Source organism: Oncorhynchus nerka, linkage group LG15 (assembly GCF_034236695.1).
Source record: "Oncorhynchus nerka isolate Pitt River linkage group LG15, Oner_Uvic_2.0, whole genome shotgun sequence".
Taxonomy (NCBI): Eukaryota; Metazoa; Chordata; class Actinopteri; order Salmoniformes; family Salmonidae; genus Oncorhynchus; species Oncorhynchus nerka.
This window is the reverse complement of record NC_088410.1, coordinates 34,492,189-34,515,679: the sequence shown is the minus strand read 5'-3', so window position 1 is coordinate 34,515,679 and position 23,491 is coordinate 34,492,189. Positions and strand designations below refer to the sequence as shown.

At 43.9% G+C, this 23,491-nt stretch overlaps 2 protein-coding genes across 2 annotated transcripts; both read right to left on the bottom strand.

The window, feature by feature from the left end:
* Positions 1-771: 771 nt before the first annotated feature.
* On the bottom strand, positions 772-4,903 carry LOC115142495 (actin, alpha skeletal muscle 2-like). The gene is made up of 7 exons (XM_029682010.2): positions 4,795-4,903; positions 2,968-3,107; positions 2,335-2,659; positions 2,060-2,221; positions 1,736-1,927; positions 1,454-1,635; positions 772-1,308 (listed from the first exon to the last, which is right to left on the bottom strand). Exons 2-7 carry the CDS (start codon positions 3,094-3,096, stop codon positions 1,165-1,167), a joined length of 1,134 nt encoding a protein of 377 aa, XP_029537870.1. The 5' UTR covers positions 3,097-3,107; positions 4,795-4,903; the 3' UTR covers positions 772-1,164.
* A 2,232-nt stretch (positions 4,904-7,135) lies between these two features.
* LOC115142512 (nuclear pore complex protein Nup133-like) lies at positions 7,136-23,401 on the bottom strand. Its single transcript, XM_029682034.2, is given in 27 exon segments — positions 7,136-7,398; positions 7,656-7,744; positions 7,986-8,050; positions 8,144-8,224; positions 8,751-8,869; positions 9,047-9,182; positions 9,374-9,532; positions 10,049-10,182; positions 10,409-10,666; positions 10,854-10,953; positions 14,738-14,860; positions 15,065-15,289; positions 16,686-16,780; positions 16,917-17,040; positions 17,042-17,087; positions 17,555-17,646; positions 17,835-17,992; positions 18,343-18,490; positions 18,763-18,910; positions 19,035-19,105; positions 19,733-19,888; positions 19,987-20,157; positions 21,992-22,123; positions 22,411-22,515; positions 22,753-22,856; positions 22,974-23,089; positions 23,180-23,401. Coding segments are annotated over 27 exon segments (3,420 nt in total). The 5' UTR covers positions 23,308-23,401; the 3' UTR covers positions 7,136-7,261.
* Positions 23,402-23,491: the final 90 nt, after the last annotated feature.

The following is a 23,491-nucleotide window of genomic DNA, read 5'->3' as shown; positions in this document are numbered from 1 at the left end:
CTAGGATGTATTTTATTCTACAGCGTGTGCAATTTTTTTTGTTGATAAACGAGTACACATGGTAATGCGAATTCTGTGTGTGTGTGGGGGGGGGGGGGGCCTCAATGGTATTATTTTCAGTTGTGAATTATCAAATGATTAGCTTGCTCATTTGATTTAAAATCAAGATCCGTATTGGTATTGTAGTCAAATGGACTTTAATTGGAGACAAAGATCTGCTGTGAGCAAGGGTTTGCTGTGACTACCTCCTTGGTGAAAGAATGCTATGTCATTTTTTAGTATGAATCTAACACAGAAAATACATTAATTCCCTCTCAGTTCAATAAAATATAGGCAAATGTTTGTTAAATAAATAGTTATGGAGAACAATTCGTATTTTTGGCACATTGATAATATTTTTGTAAAATAGAGTTAATATCACAAAGGAGGTCTGCTCAATGATTTATAGCCTTATATCCATGACATTGTTTGTCTTGTCAGGGACATTTAGAACAATTTACTTCAACACTTGTTGGCCTACTTGAGCTCATTGTTTGTCCTTCCAGTTCCAGGTAGTCATATTGGCCCTTGTTCTTCATAACATTGAAAGGCATCCAAATTGAAAGTGTCTCAATGTTTAGGCTATTCATGTTGCTTTGTGCCAAAAATGAATTAATCTTTACCCTAATGGGTTTTTAATAGTTGCGCATCATAAAACGCACACCAAGGCCTATTTTAAGTGTTGATTGTGTTGTAATGCACCTAAAAAAAAATAATAATAACAGAAACACGTTTGAAAATAGATGTTTTTTTATTTCCTATGTGGATCTCTTGATGGTTAGTAGTTGATAATGTTTGGCTGAGTACAGATGGCACGTACTTCTGAGCCATTATCGGGTAACCAGAGAAAACAACGTTGTGGTCACCCTCTGTCCCTCTTGCTTGTCACCAAAACAGACTGTGCTCACCAAAAAATACCAAATGATGGACGATCAATAAATAACATTTATGTACATTTTACATTCACATGTTGGTATTTTTCCTCACACGTCGTGATATTGACGTCATTCTCTCCGTTTGCTGAGCTTTCGCTGTTACAATGTAACAGTTGTATAAAGTTGTCCCTTGATCGCAAGTCGGTGTGCCGTTGTTGCTTGGATCCTGAGTGAGATGTTGACAATGCATTTAGAAGCACTTGCGATGGACAATGCTGGGACCTGCCTCGTCGTATTCCTGCTTGGTGATCCACATTGCCTGGAAAGTGGACAGGGAAGCCAGGATGGAGCCACCGATCCAGACGGAGTATTTACGCTCAGGTGGGGCAATGATCTATGCCAAGTGAGAAAGGGAGTATTAGATACTGAGTACCATAGGTAGCACAGGTAACACAATGACAATGAAACAATTATGCAGACCTATGGCATCTCTTTTCACTATTTTACTGTGCGTAAAAGTATTGTTTATTTGTAATTACCTTGATCTTCATGGTGCTGGGGGCCAGGGCAGTGATCTCCTTCTGCATGCGGTCAGCAATACCAGGGTACATCGTGGTACCGCCGGAAAGCACATTGTTGGCGTACAGGTCCTTACGGATGTCAATGTCGCACTTCATGATGCTGTTGTAGGCAGTCTCATGAATACCAGCGGACTCCATACCTGTGCAGGTATACAAAGATCAATATTAATATTCAACCACTCTTTAGGCCGAAGATTTTATGTTGGATTATATTATAGGCCTATAACGGTAAATACCCACCAATGAAGGAAGGCTGGAAGAGGGTCTCTGGGCAACGGAAACGCTCGTTACCGATGGTGATGACCTGACCGTCGGGAAGCTCGTAGCTCTTCTCCAGGGAGGAGGAGGAGGCGGCGGTGGCCATTTCGTTCTCGAAGTCCAGGGCGACATAGCACAGCTTCTCCTTGATGTCACGCACGATCTCACGCTCGGCTGAAATGAGATATTTCCGTTAATGCGTAAAAGTATATCCCCGTGCGTCTGCGCTTTTGTGCGTAAAACGTTATAATACTTGAAATTGATCAAACAAGCATTTCTATGCAAAAACACAAAGTTCATGCTCACCGGTTGTGACAAAAGAGTAGCCACGCTCGGTCAGGATCTTCATGAGGTAGTCAGTCAGATCGCGACCAGCCAGATCCAGACGCATGATGGCGTGGGGGAGAGCGTAACCCTCATAGATGGGGACGTTGTGGGTCACACCATCACCGGAGTCCAACACAATACCTAAACACAGAAAACACCACAATTCAGTAAAGCAGACAACCCAACCATCAACAACTTGAAATACAAATAACGAGTTGTGTGCGAAAAAAGCCGCGAGCGGGGAAAGTTCTTACCGGTGGTACGACCAGAAGCGTACAGGGACAGGACAGCCTGGATGGCCACATACATGGCGGGAACGTTGAAGGTCTCGAACATGATCTGTGTCATCTTCTCTCTGTTGGCCTTGGGGTTCAGGGGGGCCTCAGTGAGCAGGGTGGGGTGCTCCTCGGGGGCAACGCGCAGCTCGTTGTAGAAGGTGTGGTGCCAGATCTTCTCCATGTCGTCCCAGTTAGTGATGATACCATGCTCGATGGGGTACTTCAGGGTCAGGATACCCCTCTTGCTCTGAGCTTCATCTCCTACGTAGGAGTCCTTCTGACCCATACCCACCATCACACCCTGGAAGAGACAGAACAAGCCCGTTGAGACACCGGCAAGGACATGGCGCACACGCCTAACAACTACACATTATCATCTAACGGTACACATTGGACACTAAAACGGCACATCGCACCTAACACATTACACGTTAGCACTAGTAAACTATACCTAAATGCATTATTTTACTTTAATTCGTATATATTTGCCAATATGCTTTTTACGCATATTTTTGCACTTTGGATATCATAGTTGGCTATATCATGAGACAAGGTATGGTGCCTTAATTCACTTTACTAGCCATACCTAGTAGTGGTGCTTTTACGTACCTGGTGACGAGGGCGACCGACAATGGAGGGGAAGACAGCCCTGGGGGCGTCGTCGCCGGCGAAGCCAGCCTTGACCAGGCCGGAGCCATTGTCGCACACAAGAGCGGTAGTCTCGTCGTCGTCACACATCTTGGTGGGTTCTGAGACAATGTGCAAAAGGAACACACATTTATCATACAGTATACTGTAAGTAGCCTACTTACTGCAAGATCTCTCACTGACATTACGCACCTACATTCTATGCGTGAAAACAACATTCTGTGCGTAAAAACGATACTTTCGGATGTATTGATAATGCATCATGTATGCTCACTTAAGATTATCCACGCGTAACAAATGATCAAACAGAATGAATCACATTACACTGAGAGTTGACCAAGAATGCATATTAGGTTGCCTGCATCAGTGCTTCCCACAATGTATGTTCTTAACCATTAGATCACAGGTGTCAAACTCATTCTACAAAGGGCCGAGTGTCTGCGGGGTTTCAAACCTCCCTTGTACTTGATTGATGAATCAAGGTAACTAATTAGTAAAGAACTCCCTTCACCTGGTTATCTAGGTCTTAATTGAAAGGAAAAAACAAAACCTGCAGACACTAGGCCCTCCTACTTTAGATGCACTTCGTGAGCCTGGGATGCTCACAGGGATATTGGTATCCACAGTACTGCATCAATTATACATTTTTCACTAAATTATTATTGTATTCACAAAAATGTTGTATTCTCCAAGAATGTTGTTTGGAACATAAATGCAATATTTAAGCTTCCTACTGCAGAATTATTTCACTACCCCATGGCCATGCACTGCAGACGTCATAGTTAACCTGCTTGTATGCTATTTTATCGCACTCTAAAGTAAGAGTTGTGTTCACGAGTACGACAAAAAAATAACGTTTTAGTGTTCTAATTACGTTGGTAACTAGTTTATAATAGCAATAAGGCACCTCGGGGGTGTGTGGTATATAGCCAATATACCACATCTAAGGGCTGTGTCCGTATACCACACCCACACCCTTCATGCCTTATTGCTTAAATATGACACCGTAGTCTGACACGCAGGTCTCGGGAATTTTACCAAAGTGATCATGATAACGTTAGGCTACACATTGACATTGACAAACATTTTAAAAATCGTTCCATGGAGTCATTTTACATTACATATACGTTTTATATTAATAAGGATTTCAGGTAATGCACATCAACTGGTTAAATAGATCGACAATCAATACACATATTGGGTAACCTATCATATAGGGTAGGTATAAGCATGTAATGCAGTCCTTCCAGGAACTTTTGATTCAATGCAAAGTTGTGGATCTCTTTCTCTTCTTGCTCTCACCTGCTGACGTAACAGGTTTTCCAATATTCAGTAGACATATTCAATATTTTGTCTTACATGATCTTAATAAAGCAAATTAACTACCAATATATATATATATTTTTTTTTATCTCAAAGACCAATGATAATTTATCAATTAAATCAACATAATTTTTTACAAAGAGCATTAGCCCATATTATGCAGGTAGACTAATGTACCAAATCAAATGAATTTTAATCCAATATCTTCTATTATTATAATAATCATTTGACAGTCAGGTGAAATCTGTTTAGTTTACGATAGTAGGCTAAAAGTTAAACAGAGCCGGTGATTGGCTGCCAAGTTTCACTGACTGTCACAATACTGTGTAGATTATCTTTCATTTGTTTAATTCCTTATTCAGAGTCCACGATGTAATGTCCCAGAGAGAGGAAAAAAATACACTCCTCGTATTGACCTCCTGGTGCAGCAGCGTGGTGTAATATTCCACGGACCCGTTCACTTACCTGGTTTTCTTTTAGAAGAAGCTCAGTTGCAGAACTTTATCACTTCTGGTTCCAGCTAAGGACTGATAGCAACCGCCGTCAACCTTATATACCCGACGCCATCCACCTTTTTTCGTCTCCTGACAACCATTAGGAATGTCCATCTATTCCACAGGAATTCTCCCGACCCCTTCATCCATATTTGGTTCTTGGGACGGGTGCGCACTGGACACTCCCGTAGACGAGCGCTAAAGAGCTCAGGGTCGCACTTCGTAATGCGCAGGACGGTCCATATATGGAGAGGTAGTCCCGAATCCAAACTGTAGCGCTCGGCCCGTGTATGGAGAGCCGAGGGGTGTAATCCGTCGGACTCCTGCATGGCATTTTGAACACAGGCGCGCTTCGACGCAGGACTACACACGTCCATATCCTTCGTTCTATGACAGCATGCAATGCCAAATCATTCAATGATACAAGGATATTGATTGTGGCTTTATTTTTTTCTTTGTAAATGACTTGCTTTCCGAGCGCACCTCGTCAAGGTAGCCCATGTTCTATTCATGTTATTTGATTGGTTTATGTTGATTCCTTTACAGCTAGAGCAGGTGCGAATTTATAAGGGTTGTTTAATTGAACACTACAAATTATTATACAGTGAATATCAGTGTATTTTACCCGGTTCTTTGTCAGATGAATGTTATTTTAATTGATAAGAACATTTTTTGGGGCGGAAATTGTCTCTCAAATGGTGTTTCAAATATGTGTATGTGTAGCTGTTAGTCTAGTACTATTTTTGAACAAAAAGTTTGAAAACACATTGAAAATTTGAAATAAAAATCTCTCAAACTTTTCACAAGGGTACTGATTTAACATGGACTTTATTCTGCAGAATCAACAACAGCAAATAGAGAGGGGGGGTTGTGTCAAGTTTGAAATGGGGGCGTTTGTGGTAGCTGGTCACTTGTAACTTCCGCATTTACTACAGTGGCCATGGTCTAGTTTCTCTGAACAGGGTGTAGCTCTGAAGGGGGGGGGGGGGGGGGGTAGGGGTAGGTGAAAGCAGATAGGACCCTAGCCATGCACAGTCGAACAGCTGCAGCCAGCCACCAAGGCATGGACAATTCCTTTTTGTAGCCCCAGCGTTTATAAAAAGCATCTTTATAAACTGATATGTTTGTCCAACTGCTAACTCATCACTGCCAAAGTATCCAACTAAATATACTTGTGGAAAGGTATTTTAGTTCAAGAAAATGAAATGTTTAAAATTGCATTATCCAACTTCCATTGGTCCCTATAATTTTAGCTTTGATAGGCATGTTATTGATGGGATAGCCTACTTTGTATACCAATATTACAGTGTTTACATTTGTCATTTAACGGACGCTCTTATCCAGAGCGACTTACAGTAGTGAGTGCAAACATTATCATACTGGTCTCCCGTGGGAATCAAACCCACAACCCTGGTATTGCAAGCGCCATGCGGGACCAATACTCAGGCTCGTAAATGTAATCTCCACACCAACCATACACAACACCACCATCCATGGAGGCGTTCTACAAGCCAGACAGGAAGTCCTGTAATAAAATATTCCAAACCTAGAGCTCCCACACAAACAATCTGTCAAAGATCAGTGAAAGTTTCAACTTAGTGTCAGCATCCATGACAACTACTCAAAATAGTCAATCAAGACTATTGATTAGGTTTGAAAGAGTATGCTTAGAAGCTTATCAAAAGCACACTTTCTCAGAGGGAGTTCTTTCAATCCCCCCATATAGGGCTACTGAACCTTCAATCCCCCTCCCCATAACAGCAGTGGTGGTAATTTATTGTGTACGTCCCTAATTTAACCTCTATTTTCTATTTTTAGAACAAGACACAGAGGCCATCTGCTTCTGCCATCAGTGAAAGTGGATCAGTTGCAGACTCCTCGAAGGGTTGGAGGGAGACACTTGAGTCAGGCCCCGCTATTTAAACAAGAACCCAATACAGTTGGCAATGTAGGCTACGAGCACCCAATGGCTTGCTGCAGAAATCCAATAGCCTATTATGGCATGTTAGTCAATGAGTGTGGTTGTTGTGGAGTTGGATGTTGTGTTCATTTTGAGCGGCTAGTACACGAAGTGTGTACTGTTTCATCTCTGGTCCTAGCCTAACGGCTCCAGTTGAATCCATGACATTTACTCTCCTGACTTTTACTCAAGCAATTATCACAGGAGATATAGGTGTATTGGAGATTCAGGATGTGTATCTACATATGTTGCTTTTTCCCAGGTTATTGAGGTAAGGAAATAAAACAATATATTTTGTTTTTCAAAAACTTAAAAGGAGTCTCGTGAATGCCAAAATCAAAAGAATAGAACATTTACAGAAATATGACTTTTATTTAGAAAATGCAACACGTTATCTTTTTGTCAAACAAACAGTAAAAATGGAAAGGAACAAACCAAGTGCAACCTGGGAGACAGTTGTGAAAGGGGTCAGGGGTCATCAGATCTGTGCTTGCAGGTAATGTTCATAGTTGGCCCGCATTACAAACTCAAAAGTGGGCTTTGATTTCAAAGCCTCCATCTCGTCCAGTTGAAGAAGGTCTTTGAAGTCAGGAAGATAGGTCTGTAGAGGAACACCTGGAAAACAACAAGAGAAGATATTCAGAATAGGTTGGAATGGTCATAAAGAGGTACATAAAACAGAGCAGTGAGACTCGATACCCTTTTCAATATTTTGTCATTAATATCAAAAAGATATTACAACAATTCAACAATCTCCTAAATATCTCTTAAGTAACTATTGAAATGTGTTGTTAACAAACAAATTAACTGATGAGAATACAGTGAAATCCTTTGGTCAGACACCGAGACAAAATGGCTACTGCAGTGCTTACCTTCTTGTATGAGCTTGAGGAGGATCTTGACAAAGATGCTGTCCTTGGCTGCCTCCAGAGGGTCATCGTTCCCATCAGCAGACGACCATCTGTGAGAAACACAGCGTGAAGGAAGCTCAATGCAAACTTACAGTAATAATAATAATACTTATAAATTCATTGCATTTACTATATAAAGCTCATTGACAGCGTAAATAAATAACACAAATGTAAGAAGTGTCAAACAGCATATTTACACCTACCAAATCCTTTCAAATTTGGAATTAGGAAATTAGCAAGAAAGGGAGTAAGAGTGAGATAGAAGGATTAGGGCCATTGAGCGGTACTTACTCGTCTTTCTTGAGGGCCTTGCAGAAGATCTCACACTTGAGTCCCTCAATGTCCACAGCATCCTCCTGCATCAAGAATATGGCCCATATCAGTGAACCCTGACAGACCTGATTAATCAACCCTGAGTTAATGATTCATGCTAGCGGTAGTAGGACTACCTCGTCTATGTACTCCAGTAGATCCAGAGCCTTCTTGAAGTCATACTCATTGGCTCGTCGGTTGTCATCACAAATATACAGCTGGTGAGAAAAGAGAAAAATGAGGTCAGTCCATTGGTATTTGTGGGAGCTGCTTTTTGGGGTTCAGTTGGTGACAGGAGGATAGATGTGTGTGTTGTATTGTCATCGTGTATCTGTGTGGTGGCAGGTATGTGGATTTATGTAGTTACTGGTTGTGCGACTGTGCGTGTATAGTCTACTTAAGCTATAAGGCATGAGGGGGTGTGGTATATGGCCAATATACCACGGCTAACGGCTGTTCATATGCATGACAACGCGGAGTGCCTGGATACAATCCTTAGGTGTGGCATATTGGTCATATATCAAACCCCGGAGGTGCCTTATTGCTATTATAAACTGTTTAACAATGTAATTAGAGCAGTAAAAATACATTTTGTCATACCCCTGGTATACGGTCTGATATACCATGGCTGTCAGCCAATCAGCATTCAGGGCTCAAATCACCCAGTTTATAATGGTGCATTGATAACGTTGTCTGTGTTGGGTTATGTGGTAATGTGAGGGGTCCACTGATGTGTGTTCTTACATTAATAAGGTTGTGAGCGCTGAGCAGGGGCATGGTGTCAGGGTTCTGTTGTTTCTCCTCCAGCAGCTGTTTGGGCAGAGTCTCCTGGTGCAGCAGGAACCGCTCCTGCTCTACCATGTCTGTAGGATGACAAAGAAAACACTGTTGATATCCCTGCAGAACTCACCAATTAGACACCCCACAGTGAACAGAGGTTTCCTTGCTTCTTTTGCATCAAACAGTGTCTGTTGTCTTAGGGCTAAATACGAACACAGTTGAAGCAGAATTAAGCAGCATTATCTCAAGTAGCCCCTTACCGTCTACATGTTTCTTCATCGCAGCCTCAGGCATGTCTGATGCCAGGGCAGTCAGTTTACTGAGAGCCAACAGAGTCTTCTTCTTCACAAAGTAACGTGTCTCCATGTTGGCCTGGCCATACAGGGTTTCGTGGGCCTGGGAAGAGAAAGAGATGGTAAAATAAATATTACAAATGCAACACTGTTTATATTAACATGGGAAACTACACTATATCTACTGTATGTCTTTTCATATGAAGCAGCATGTTCACAAGTTAGCTACTAAGGTCAACTGATATATATGTGTGAGTGAGTGAGTGAGTGAGTGAGTGAGTGTGTTCCACTTACACTGCTGAAGTCATGGACGTGGATGTGGTGCAGCCAGCTGAGGTGTTCGTGGGACTGCAGGAAGCTGGCCAGCTGCTGGTGCTGGGCGATGGGCTGGGAGAGCAGCTTGCCCCGCTTTCCCTTCTCCATGTACCAGCGGAACAGGAAGTCCGCAAAGTTCTACAGGAAGTGACATGGAAATTAAATGAAACACACAGCATCTTTGGAATCCTAGTCTAGTCATAGCTTGAGAAATAACATTTTTATCTCATAACGGGTATCAATGTATGATTTACGTGCGCTGTCTGAGTAACGGCAGGTAGGCTAGCGGTTAAGAGCGTTAGGCCAGTAACCAAAAGATTGTTGGTGCGAAACCCCGAGCCGACTATGTGAAAATCTATCGATGTGAATTTGAGCAAGGCACTTAACCCTAATTGCTTCTGTAAGTCACTCTGATAAGAGTGTCTGCTAAATAAATTAAAATGTAACATGCACATCTCCCTTGTTAGTGCCAGATTTGATAAAACACCAGTGATAAAATTTGGTCGTGTTCAGTACAGCACACAGTAGCAAAACATTTTGCAAACAACAACAAAAATCTGCGTTCTTATTGGACCAGTTCAAGTAGTACCTCCCCATTTCAAAATGTCTCCACCTAATGAACACCACCCTGGTTTTAGAGAATTAGTGTCTGACCTGGTCGGCGAACTTGGCCATGTAGTGCTGCAGTCTATTCTGGTTGTCAGTCTGCTCACACATCTGGACCAGAATGTCAAAGTCACAATATTTCTCTGCCAGTGCCGCCACCCACTGGTACTGACCCAGCTCCACTAGAACATAAGGAAAAGTTAACACCCTTAATATTATTTAAGTGTACATAATACCTTTATAATGGATGCAATAAGCAGTCAGACTTATAATTTATGAAAAATATCAGCTACATTTAGCTATAAATGTGTAATTCCACTTATTTTGTATTCCAAAATGGCTTGACCCGGTAACCAAATACTCAAGCCAAAATGGCCGCCTGGTATTTTGCGTTCAATCTCCACTCACACAGTGGTGCGAGCAGTTCAGAGCGGCGCTGCGTGTACTCCATCTCCAGGGTGTTGTAGTGGTCCTGCTGGCCCGGACGGCCCGGTCTCAGTGAGGTCAGCTGGGCAACGTAGCCTCCCAGGAGCACATCCAGCAGTGCTGTCAGCTGCTCGTTCAGGCCATTGCGCATCTCCGAGTCGGCGTGAGGGTACACGTCACGCAGGATCACCTCGTGCTGGCGGGCGATGATGGTGCGCACCCCGCCCAGACCGCTAGAGGCTGTGGGGAGAGAAAGATACAGGTTTAGGGATTAAGGGCGCATCTCAATTGACTTACATTTGGGAGACTCTAAATTCTTCTCCTTCATCGCAGTGAAAGGGATCTAGCATATCACTTTCACCTATCGTGTCTTTTCAGATCAGTTGACATTAACAAAAGGAGACAAGGCGTTCAACAGCGAATGTACCGGTCCATGGGATGTATTCTGGCTCAGCAGTGGTGCTCTCCGAGGCTCTGTACAGTGAGGCCTTGGTGTCTCTGTACTGACCAGCAGCCTGCAGCATGTCCTGGAATACAACACACAAACGTACACAAATTACTGACTGTGCCATTACAAGAAATACCACCTCACAAGCAACATGACATACAGTTGAAGTCAGAAGTTTACATACACTTAGGTTGGAGTCTTTAAATCTTGTTTTTCAACCACTTCACAAATTTCTTGTTAACAAACTATAGTTTTGGCAAGTCAGTTAGGACATTACTTTGTGCATGACACAAGTCAATTTACCAACAATTGTTTACAGACAGGTTATTTCACTTTTTTAAAAACTCACTGTATCACAATTCCAGTGGGTCAGATGTTTACATACACTAAGTTGACTGTACCTTTAAACAGCTTGGAAAATTCCATAAAACTATGTCATGGCTTTAGAAGCTTCTGATAGGCTAATTGACATAATTTGAGTCAACTGGAGGTGTACCTGTGGATGTATTTCAAGGCCTACCTTCGAACTCAATAGCTCTTTGCTTGACATCATGGGAAAAATTAAAATCAAAAGATATCAGCCAAGACCTCAGAAAAAAATTGTAGACCTCCACAAGTCTGGTTCATCCTTGGGAGCAATTTCCAAATGCTTGAAGGTACCACGTTCATCTGTACAAAGAATAGTACACAAGTATAAACACCACCAAACCACGCAGCCGTCATACCGCTCAGGAAGGAGACACGTTCTGTCTCCTAGAGATGAACGTACTTTTGTGCGAAAAGTGCAAATCAATCCCAGAACAACAGCAAAGAACCTTGTGAAGATGCTGGAGGAAACCGGTACAAAAGTATCTATATCCATAGTAAAACGAGTCCTATATCGACATAACCTGACGGGCCGCTCAGCAAGGAAGAAGCCACTGCTCCAAAACCGCCATAAAAAAGCTAGACTACGGTTTGCAACTGCACATAGGGACAAAGATCGTACTTTTTGGAGAAATGTACTCTGGTCTGATGAAATAAAAATAAAACTGTTCGGCCATAATGACCATCGTTATGTTTGGAGGAAATAGGGGGAGGCTTGCAAAGCTGAAGAACACCATCCCAACCGTGAAGCATGGGGGTGGCAGCATCATGTTGTGTAGGTACTTTGCTGCAGGAGAGACTGGTGCACTTCACAAAATAGATGGCATCATGAGGCAGCATGAGGGAGGAAATTATGTGGATAGATTGAAGCAACATCTCAAGACATCCGTCAGGAAGTTAAAGCTTGGTCGCAAATGGGTCTTCCAAATGGACAATGACCCCAAGCATACTTCCAAAATTGTGGAAAAATGGCTTAAGGACAACAAAGTCAAGGTATTGGAGTGGCCATCACAAAGCCCTGACCTCAATCCTATAGAAACATTTGTGGGCAGAACTGAAAAGGCGTGTGCGAGCAAGGAGGCCTACAAACCTGACTCATTTACACCAGCTCTGTCAGGAGGAATGGGCCAAAATGCACCCAACTTATTGTGGGAAGCTTGTGGAAGGCTACCCTAAATGTTTGACCCAAGTTAAACAATTTAAAGGCAATGCTACCAAATACTAATTGAGTGTATGTAAACTTCTGACCCACTGGGAATGGGATGAAAGAAATAAAAGCTGAAATAAATCATTCACTCTACTATTATTCTGACATTTCACATTCTTAAAATAAACTGGTGATCCTAACTGAACTAAGACAGGGATTTTTTACTTGGAATAAATATCAGAAATTGTGAAGAACTGAGTTTAAATGCAGTTGGCTAAGGTGTATGTAACCTTCCGACTTCAACTGTACGGATATGAACAAAAATATAAAACGCAAAAGGCAACAATTTTAATGATTTTACTGAGTTTCAGTTCATATAAGGAAATCAGTCAATTGAAATAAATTCATTAGGCCCTAATCTATGGATTTCACATGACTGGGCATCGGCCCACCCACTTGGGAGCTAGGCCCAGCACAAGGTGCACCTGTGTAATGATCATGCTGTTTAATCAGCTTTTTGATATGCCACACCTGTAAAGTGGATGGATTATCTGGGCAAAGAAGAAATGCTCACTAATAGGAAAGGTAAACAAATTAGAGAGAAATACATTTTTTCTGCGTATGGAACACTTCTGGGATCTTTTATTTCAGCTCATGGACCAACACTTTAAACCTTGCACTTATATTGTTGCTCAGAATATATATACAGTGCATTCGGAAAGTATTCAGACCCCTTGACCTTTTCCACATTTTGTTAGGTTACGGCCTTATTCAAAAATGTATTAAATACATTATTGTTCCTCATTAAATCTACAAACAATACCCCATAATGACAAAGCGAAAACATATTAAGACATTTTTGCAAATTTATGAAAAATAAAATACCTTTTTTTACATAAGTACTCAGACCCTTTGCTATGAGTCTCGAAATTGAGCTCAGGTGCACCCTGTTTCCATTGATCATCCTTGAGATGTTTCTAAAACTTGATTAGAGTCCACCTGTGGTAAATTCAATTGATAGGACATGATTTGGAAAGGCACACACCTGTCTATATGAAAGGTCCCACAGTTGACAGTGCATGTCAGAGCAAAAACCCAGCCATGAGGTCAAAGGAATTGTCCGTAGCTCTCCGAGACAGGAGGCATAGATCGAGGCATAGATCTGGGGAAGAGTACCAAAAAAATGCCTGCCGCATTGAATATCCCCAAGAACCCAGTGACCTCAATCATTCTTAAATGGAGGAAGTTTGGAACCATCAAGACTCTTCCTAGAGCTGGCCTCTCAGCCACACTGAGCAATCGACATTGGTCAGGGAGGTGACCAAGAACCCGATGGTCACTCTGACAGAGCTCCAGAGTTCCTCTGTGGAGATGGGAGAACCTTACAGAAGGACAACCATCTCTGTAGCACTCCTCCAATCAGGCCTTTATGGTAGAGTGGTGAGACGGAAGCCATTCCTCAATAAAAATGCTCATGACAGTACACTTGGAGTTTGCCAAAAGGCACCTAAAGGACTCTCAGGCCATGAAAACAAGATTCTCTGGTCTGATGAAACCAAGAAACCAAGAACACTTTGGCCTGAATGCCAAACATCACATCTGGAGGAAACCTGGCACCATCCCTACGGTGAAGCATGGTGGTGGCAGCATCATGCTGTGGGGCTGTTTTCTGCGGCAGGGACTGGGAGACTAGTCAGGATCGAAGGAAAGATGAACAGAGCAAAGTACGAGAGATCCTTGATGAAAACCTGCTCCAGAGCACTAAGGACATCAGACTGGGGCGAAGGTGCACCTTCCAACAGGATAATGACCCTATGCACACAGCCAAGACAATGCAGGTGTGGCTTCGGGACAAGTCTCTGAATGTCCTTGAGAGGCCCAGCCAGAGCCTGGACTTGAACCCGATCCACCATCTCTGGAGAGACCTGAAAATAGCTATGCAGTGACGCTCCCCGTCCAACCTGATAGAGCTTGAGAGGATCTGCAGAGAAGAATAGGAGAAACTCCTCAAATACATGTGTGCCAAGCTTGTAGCGTCATACCAAGAAGACTCAAGGCTGTAATCGCTGCCAAAGGTGCTTCAACAAAGTACTGAGTAAAGGGTCTGAATACTTATGTAAATGTGATATTTTTTTGCATATATTTGCAAAAATGTCTAAAAACCTGTTTTTGCTTTGTCATTATGGGGTAGTGTGTGTAGATTGTCAAGGGGTCTGAATACTTTACCAATTCACTGTAGATACACAGTATATATAAGCACACCATATGATCAAAAGGCAACTATACACATGCATGGGAGATACATGACAAACAATACGGATACAGAGAGCCCGCACTGACTGTTGTGTACCTTGATGATGGTATTGACACTGATCACCACTTCAGCCCACTTCACAGAGTCCACAGGGTTCTCCTTCAGAGTCCTCTCCTCCTCTTCCAGTAGACACTCAAAGACTGAGGAGATCTGAGACACCTACACACACCTCTTAATAACCTCACCTCAGGCATAAGACAGAAGCTTCCCACAATCCCAAAGCTAATGCTTTGACAGAAAACATGATTTTATGATTAAATTGGAATCTCAAATCATCTAAATTGTGTGAAGACCCCAACTATTATCTCTGTCATTGTCACCAGACCCCAGCCCTGCTGGGGATATAATCTCTGTCATTGTCACCTCTCTGAAGAAGACGTCTGCGGCCGTGAGGCTGGTGGACACGGTTGCATTGCTCTTCCTCAAGGCAATGAGGATGGCGCGATTGACCAGCTCGCCGTGCTTGGCGTGGTGGTTCTTCAGCGTCATGGCCGCCTGTAGCTTCTCGGCGTGTTCACACAGCAACAGGCGCGTCGCCATGGGAGACGAACGCACCGTGGTCTGGCCCAACCGGTCCAGGAGACCCACCTGTGGGGGAAGGGAGGTGTGCCAGTATGAGAACAAGTTCTCATTTACAACTGTGACCTGGCCAAGATAAAGCAGAGCAGTGTGACAGAAACAACAGAGTTACACATAAATATACGTACAGTCAATAACACAATAGAAAAATCTATGTACAGTGTGTGCAAATGGAGTAAGGAGGTAAGGCAATAAATAGGCCAATAGTAGCGAAGTAATTACAATTTAGCAAATGAACACTGCAGATGATGATGTGCAAGTAGAAATACTGGTGTGCAAAAGAGCAGAAAAGTAAATAAAAACAATATGGGGATGAGGTAGGTAGTTGGATGGGCTATTTACAGATGGGCTGTGTACAGCTGCAGCGATCTGTAAGGTGATCAGATAGCTGATGTTTAAAGTTAGTGAGGGAGATATCGCTGAAGTTGGAGACGTATTTTTGCAATTCGTTCCAGTCATTGGCAGCAGAGAACTGTAAGGAAAGGCAGCCAAAGGAAGTGTTGGCTTTGGGGATGACCAGTGAGATACCTGCTGGAGTGCGTGCTACGGGTGGGTGTTGTTATGGTGATCAGTGAGCTGAGATAAGGCGGAGCTTTACCTAGCAAACACTTATAGATGACCTGGAACCAGTGGGTTTGGCAACGAATATGTAGCGAGGGCCACGAGAGCATACAGGTCGCAGTGGTGGGTGGTATATGGGGCTTTGGTGACAAAACGGATGGCACTGTGATAGACTGCATCCAGTTTGCTGAGTAGAGTGTTGGAGGCCATTTTGTAAATAGCCCCGACATCGGGGACCGGTAGGATTGTCAGTTTTACTAGGGTATGTTTGGCAGCATGAGTGAAGGAGGCTGTTGCAAAATAGGAAGCCAATTCTAGATATCATTTTGGATTAGAGATGCTTAATAGGAGTCTGGAAAGAGAGTTTACAGTCTAGCCAGATGCCTAGGTATTTGTAGTTGTCCACATATTCTAAGTCAGAACGGTCCAGAGTAGTGATGCTAGTCAGGAAGGCGGGTGCAAGCAGCGATCGGTTGAAGAACATGCATTTAGTTTTACTAGCGTTAAAGAGCAGTTGGAGGCCACGGAAGGAGTGTTGTATGGCATTGAAGCTCGTTTGGAAATCGGGGTGTGGAGTAACGAGGTATGGTTGTTGAACTCAGTCATGACATATCGATCTTTATTCAGAAATCTGTGAGAAGCTCTGTAGTGAAGTCCGATCCCACGGTGACCCATATGATTAGAATTATTCCGGATTGAAATGTATTTCTATGCAGGTGGCCACAGGATTAGAATTATTCCGGATTAAACGGGATTAAAATGTATTTCTATGCAGGTGGCCCACAGGATTAGAATTATTCCGGATTAAACGGGACTGAAATATATTTCGATGCAGGTGGCCCACCTGTAGCAGGAAGTCCATGAAGCAGCCGTGGGCCTTCATCTTGTCCTCTAGCTGGTGGAGGATGATGAGGGAGGTCAGGGGGAAGCCAGCACTCTCTGGACACAACAACACAAAAACAAGGTCACTTCTATGTGGAACAATATATTCAATCATTTTGATAGAAAATAACTACAGGTTTCCATGTCTTCGCCTGTCTACATTTCTCTCCCTCTTTTTCTGTTTCCCTCCCACCGTCAGGGACAGACTCGGCCCAGCGGGGGTCTGAGGCTGGGTAGTCGTCCACCAGGTCCAGGTTGATCCGGGTCACCACCAGGTCCAGCTCCCCGCCCACCTCCCTGTCTCCGTCCCCCTCCGGGGGGGAACAGCTCATCTGTCATGTTCTGGGCCCCCACCAGGTCATTCCTAATAAACACAACAGTTACGTTCTACTCACAACATTGTAAGGTAAACTCAATAGTAACAATGTTTATTGCTTAGATCATTTAACCAGGTTATTCCTGAAAACACAAAATAATTTCACATAATTACTTAGTGGTACTCATTTAAAAAGTGTACACACCCCATTCACTCAATGTCTACATGTACTCTCTCTCACAGTCACTCCCTCCCTCTTTCTGTAAAAAACTCAGAGCTCTGCGTCCTCATTTGGCAGTAACAGCTGCTCGAGCTTACCAACAACTGGGCAGATGCAATCACAGAGAGCAAGTAATTACACAGACCTAAATCCACATCGTCCTCAACGCGGGGACATTTTTTCAGGGGAGGAACAAACAAATTCCCTTGTTTTTCGAAGGAGGTCTGTGTCACTGTCAAAAAACTAAAACTTCAGCAATTGGGGCCAACGTCACACAATCTTTCTGCAGACTTACCGGCAGAACTGCAGGAATGCTGCTTTTAGGAGTTTGGTTTTGTCCTCTTGCGCTACAGGCTCCATCCTAGTCGGAGTCTCCATAGCAGTTGCCTTGAAACCAAAAAGTGTGAACAATGTGAACTCATCAATTATGTAAAAATAATGAAAATGAACAAATAAAAAACATTGCTAGTCCACCAATTGAATGCCATCTAATTATTCATACAAGTCAAATGACCCAATTGGCGACCCAGTTCCATATCAGAGACCTAGCCCTGCTTTATTTAATCTGACTCTACCTCAGGGCCGGCCCCAGCCAAGGAGAAGCAGAGGGAGTCCTCCATGGTCTCAGGCAGCATGGAGGCACTCTCCCTGGCCACCACGGCCACCAGACCACTGTTCTGGGAGAAGAACACCGGCAGGTTGGCACAGCAGCCCCCACCACGCAGACGGTCACCTGGAGAGATGAAGGAGGACGGTGAGAATAGAAACATGGGAGACGAGTCAAGTCAAATTGACCATTCATGAAAATGGATAATGATCTAAAAAGACAAAAAGGTTGTTGATATTAGTATGATAACTAGGTATTACTGAGAGCTGTTGTTGTAGTAGCCATCTACACCATTCACTCATCAATACCATTCCGTTTAAAACATTGGGTGCATGTCAACAGTCTCTAAAGGCTTCCTCTTCTTGTCAAATGTTTTTTTTAATTAAGAAAATGAGATGAGGAAAAAGGGCCAATTTTAAACTATTGAGAGGCACCCAATGTCCTCTAACCTTGAGCCCATTATCCATGTCTCTTACCAGGTGTGTTGAAGGGGATCTTCTCCTCAGGTAGACCTCTGCCGGTACCGGTGGAGCAGGCAAACACCAGCTCCTCGCTGTACAGGAAGGCAGCAGGGCTGGAGGCCAGTGGTAACAACAGCCTCATGGCCTGGAGGGCATCCTCACTCTGAGGGGAATAACACAACATATCAACCATTAGACAAATAAACATCCACATTTAAACTGAAGGAAGACCAATATGGTTGATATTTTCATGTCTGAAAAATAGCATTCTATTTTGTCGAAATTCATGAAAATGTAGAAAACCATGAAGCCTTGAGCGAGTCTACTTAGGGAACGAACCTATTGCCACTTTCAAACTCATACAATAAAAAATGTAAAAAGCATTCATAAACCATAATACACTAATTCAGTGACCAGGGTTAAGTGAAAACTAACCTGGAAAGGGGGGTTGTACTTGGTGACCTCCACAGAGAGCTCCTCAGAGATGTTGTTGCCGTTGTCCACCAGGGTGACCAGGCAGAAGTAGGCCAGGCAGGGGGAGTCTGAGAGGTGCCAGGCTGCTGCCAAAACTACCAGGCCATCCCTGGAACACAAAATTATAGTCAGAAGTATGTAGAATCATAGTCGCAGTCACCAGCTGACTATTACGTCAAATCATGTAGTGAGATAAATACACATCCAGAAACCTAGATGAGAGCTCGACTTACTGGCTCAGCTGCATGTCCATGTAGGTAACATTCACTCCCTCCTTGATTTCCTCATAGTTGCTCTCTGACCCCTGATTGATGGCGAGAAAAAACACACAAAAAAAACAGGTCATGCCTTCAGGACAATCATCCAATCTACTGGTTAACTACCAAAATAAAGGAAACACCAGCGTAAGTGTCTTAATAGGGTGTTGGGCCGCCACTAGCCACCTGAAAAGCGTTGATGCACCGTGGCATAGATTCTCCAAGTGTCTGGAACTCTATTCGAGGGATGTAATACAATTTTTCCACAATAAATTGCATAATTTGGTGTTTTGTTGATGGTGGTGGAAAACACCGTCTCAGGCGTCGCTCCAGGATCTTACATAAGTGTTCAATTGGTTTGAGATCTGGTGACAGACACACACACACACACGCGCTTTAAACCCCCTATGCTCCTTTGATACCACTCTTTCAAAGTCACTGAGATCTCTTCTAGCCATGGTAGCCATAATGGCTAAGCATGATGATATGTTAATTTATTAATTAAGTCAGGAAGCACATGCTTTGTGTCCCTCATTTACTCAAGTGTTTCCTTTATTTTGGCAGATACCTGTCCAACCAAGGGGACAGTTCACCTCAAAGTAACGCGCCATGATTTAACGCAACCTGACAAAGTAACGCAACACAACATTCATGTAAAGTGTTGTTCTGCTTACCCAGATGGCGTCGGCGACACTCTCCGTCAGAGCACGGCTGGAGTCCCAGCTGAGGACCTGGTGCTCTGTGACCTCATCCACCTCCCATTTACTGAGCCCACAGGAGGTCAGAGTATACAGGCAGCCCGTCTCTCCCACCCAGAGAACACTGTGGAGCTATAGAGGGAGAAGAGGGTATGTGAGCTGTTATCATCATATGACCTATTAATGACTATATTTGGGGGATTCATAGGACTCCACTAGAAGAAACGTGCATTGTTGTTGGTAAGCGGGGCGAGCATGCCAAAGAGGCTGGAGACACGGCGTCCGATGCTGGAAAGCATCCCCTGGGCCTGCTGTAGCGCCCTCTGTAGTGGCTTTCCGGAGGGGTCCGCCCCGAGACGCATCAACTGGCCCTTGTAGGATGACACGATGAAACTACCCCCCTGAGGGAAGAGGGATGGTGGGATGAGGGAGGAGAGGAAAGGGGCTGAAATCAACAGCACATAATGTTTAATCCGATAAATATGCTCAACGTGTATCTGTGCGCTACCATTTTACACAGAATGTGTTGGCAATTCTCAATCAACTAATAATGAGAACCTGCTCTATACATCCTTTATCTGTGATTGCGGAGTAGTTGCTGTATTCAAGTGCATTGGAGATGTTGTACCCACTGTGGCTATTAAAACCTACCCTAACCAGACACCGTGGATGGATGGCGGCATTCGCGCAAAACTGAAAGCGCGATCCACCGCATTTAACCATGGAAAGAGGTCTGGGAATATGACTGAATACAAACCGTGTAGTTATTCCCTCCGCAAGGCAATCAAACAAGCGAAATGCCAGTACAGGGACATGGTGGGGTCGCAACGGACACGAGAAGTATGTGGCAGGGTCTACAGGAAATCACGGATGACAAAAAGAAAACCAGCCACCGACGTCACGCTTCCAGACAAACTAAACACCTTTTTTGCCCGCTTTGAGGATAACACAGTGCCACCGTTGCTTCCCGCTAACAATGACTGCTGCCCTCCCCCCTCTCCTTCTCTGTGGCAGATGTGAGTAAAACATTTAAACATGTTAACCCTCGCAAGGCTGCTGGCCCAGACGGCATCCCTAGCCACGTCCTCAGAGCATGCGCAGACCAGCTGGCTGGTGTGTTTACAGACATAGTCAATCGCTCCATATCCCAGTCTGTTGTCCCCACATGCTTCAAGATGGCTTCCATTGTTCCTGTACCCAAGAAGGCAAAGATAACTGAACTAAATGACTATCGCCCCGTAGCACACACTTCTGTCATCATGATGTGCTTTGACAGACAGGGATCATATCACCTCCACCTTACCTGTCACCCTAGACCCACTTCAGTTTGCATACCGACCCAATGGGTCCACAGACGACGCAATCGCCATCACATCACAGACAAACTGAAATGGTCCACCCACATAGACAGTGTGGTGAAGAAGGCACAACAGCGCCTCTTCAACCTCAGGAGAATGAAGAAATTTGGCTTGTCACCCAAAACCCTGACAAACTTCTTTGATGCAAATTGAGAGCATCCTGTATCACAGCCTGGTACGGCAATTGCACCACCCTCAACCGCAAGGCTCTCCAGAGGGTAGTGAGGTCTGCACAACGCATCACTGTGGGAAAACTACCTGCCCTCCATGACACCTTCAGCACCCGATGTCACAGGAAGGCCAAAAAGATCATCAAGGACATCAACCACCCGAGCCACTGCCTGTTCACACTGCTATCATCCAGAAGGCGAGGTCAGTACAGGTGCATCGAAACTGGGGCCGAGAGACTGATAAACAGCTTCTATCTCAAGGCCATCAGATCGCTAAACAGCAATCACTAACTCAGAGAGGCTGCTGCCTACATTGAGATCCAATCACTGGCCACTTCAATAAATGTATCACTCGTCACTTTATTCAATGCCACTCTAAATATTGCTACTTATAAGGTTTACATATATCTTACATTACTCATATCACATGAATATACTGTATTTTATACCATCTATTGCACCTTGCCTATGCCGCTCGACCATCACTCATCCATATACTTATATGTACATATTCTCATTCACCCCTTTAGATTTGTGTTTATTAGGTTGTTGTTGGGGAATTGTTAGATTACTTGTTAGATATTACTGCACTGTCGGAACTAGAAGCACAAGCATTTCGCTACACTTGCATTAACATCTACTAACCATGTGTATATGACCAATAAATGTGATTTGAAGAACAATGCATCCACAACATACCAACTTACCCTAACAGCCACAACAAAGTTGCAGAGGTTTTCGCCCATGTCGACCACAGTCTCAGCGTAATTCCCCTCGTGGGCCAAACTGGGCCAGAACCGGGCTGTTCCCTCCGGAGCCACCGCCATGACAGAGATAGACTGAGCATTCAAGACAAAGTCCCACAACAGTAAACAACCATGACTGATGGTGAGTTGATTGGAATTTCAGTTAATTTGTTCCTGATTATTAGCCTGGGTGCCAGCTTATTCAGTCAGGAATGCCTTGTCAAGACAACAACAAGTAGGCTAAAGCAGAAAGAGACTGGCACTCAGGCTATCTGCTCAACAGCTAACAGTTAAGTCATTAGGCAGACATGTGTGATGAGTTCCCACCTTTGGAGGTTGAATAGTTTAGTTTCCTGATTAGTGATATGGTCATTGATTACCTGAACAGTGGCAGTCTCCAGAGGGCTGGGAGATGAAATCGAGATGAGGTCAGCATAGTAGACAAACTCACTAGTGGGCAGCTGGAGGCCCTTACATACTGACAACTAGGAAACACAACAGAGAAGGTTCACACATTGGCACTGCATGTTTTTTTTGTTATTATAGGACACACTGTATCAATGTGTTGCATATCTCATCATTATCAACCAGGGTTGTGTATCCAGTTTTGAAACGGAGTGACACTAAGTGGTAGGGTTCTACCTGGACTTGCCCAATAAGGAGGGCTCATTTTGTGTTCCGTTTCAAAGCGCTTTGCTACGGTGTGACCCACTGAACTGTACCTTTGCAACAGCAGTCTGGCAGATCTTCCAGATGATCAGTCTCTCTCCACACACCATCCAGGCCCAGCCACTCTCATCCACCTTCACAGAGATCTGGTCATCAGCTGAGGGACACAAAACCCGTGGGAGAGTAGAGCATTGATCGGGATGACCTGTACAATGCATTCTACAGCATGTATAACTCGCAGAGAGATAATGACAGGAAAGAGTCAATGACCCACCATCAGCCATAGTCAAAGCCTCAATGACTTTGACAGGTAGAGAAGAGCCAAACGTCTGGACATCGAAGTGGAGTGCTTCTGAAGTTGAGTAGCTCTGCACACGCGTGGGAGTTGATCTGGAAATGAGAGGGCCAGCAGTTGTTTAAAAACACTCCACGATTGACTGTAGCTGAAGAGACACTGTTGACAATGGCATGGACACTCACCTCGCTGCTAACGACGTCCTACGTGGGGAAAAGAGAAGCCCTGTAGGTGTACCGGCGAGACTCTTTCTACCGGTGACCCTTGAGGACTGCCTTCGGCCTGAACAAGAGGTGGGACGAGGGCTAAACATCGTAGCTATGCCCCAAAATGCTCAATATTAATTCAACTTCAGACAGCTCTTCTTATTTTGCGCGCATAATATGAAACTTCAGGCGCATTAAATATACGTCATGAAATACTAAATCAAATTCGCAGTACATAGTTGGTCCACTAGATCGTGCCATTGAATACATTTGTTTGGCCACTAATTGTTA

What these genes read in the sequence shown, in the direction of transcription:
- LOC115142495 (XM_029682010.2), bottom strand. Translation starts at nt 3,096, where the DNA reads ATGTGTGACGACGACGAGACTACCGCTCTTGTGTGCGACAATGGCTCC. An exon ending in CGCTTCTGGTCGTACCACCG is followed by an intron (nt 2,222 to 2,334) that starts GTAAGAACTTTC and finishes TTCTGTGTTTAG; the next exon opens with GTATTGTGTTGGACTCCGGT. An exon ending in CTACTCTTTTGTCACAACCG is followed by an intron (nt 1,928 to 2,059) that starts GTGAGCATGAAC and finishes ATCTCATTTCAG; the next exon opens with CCGAGCGTGAGATCGTGCGT.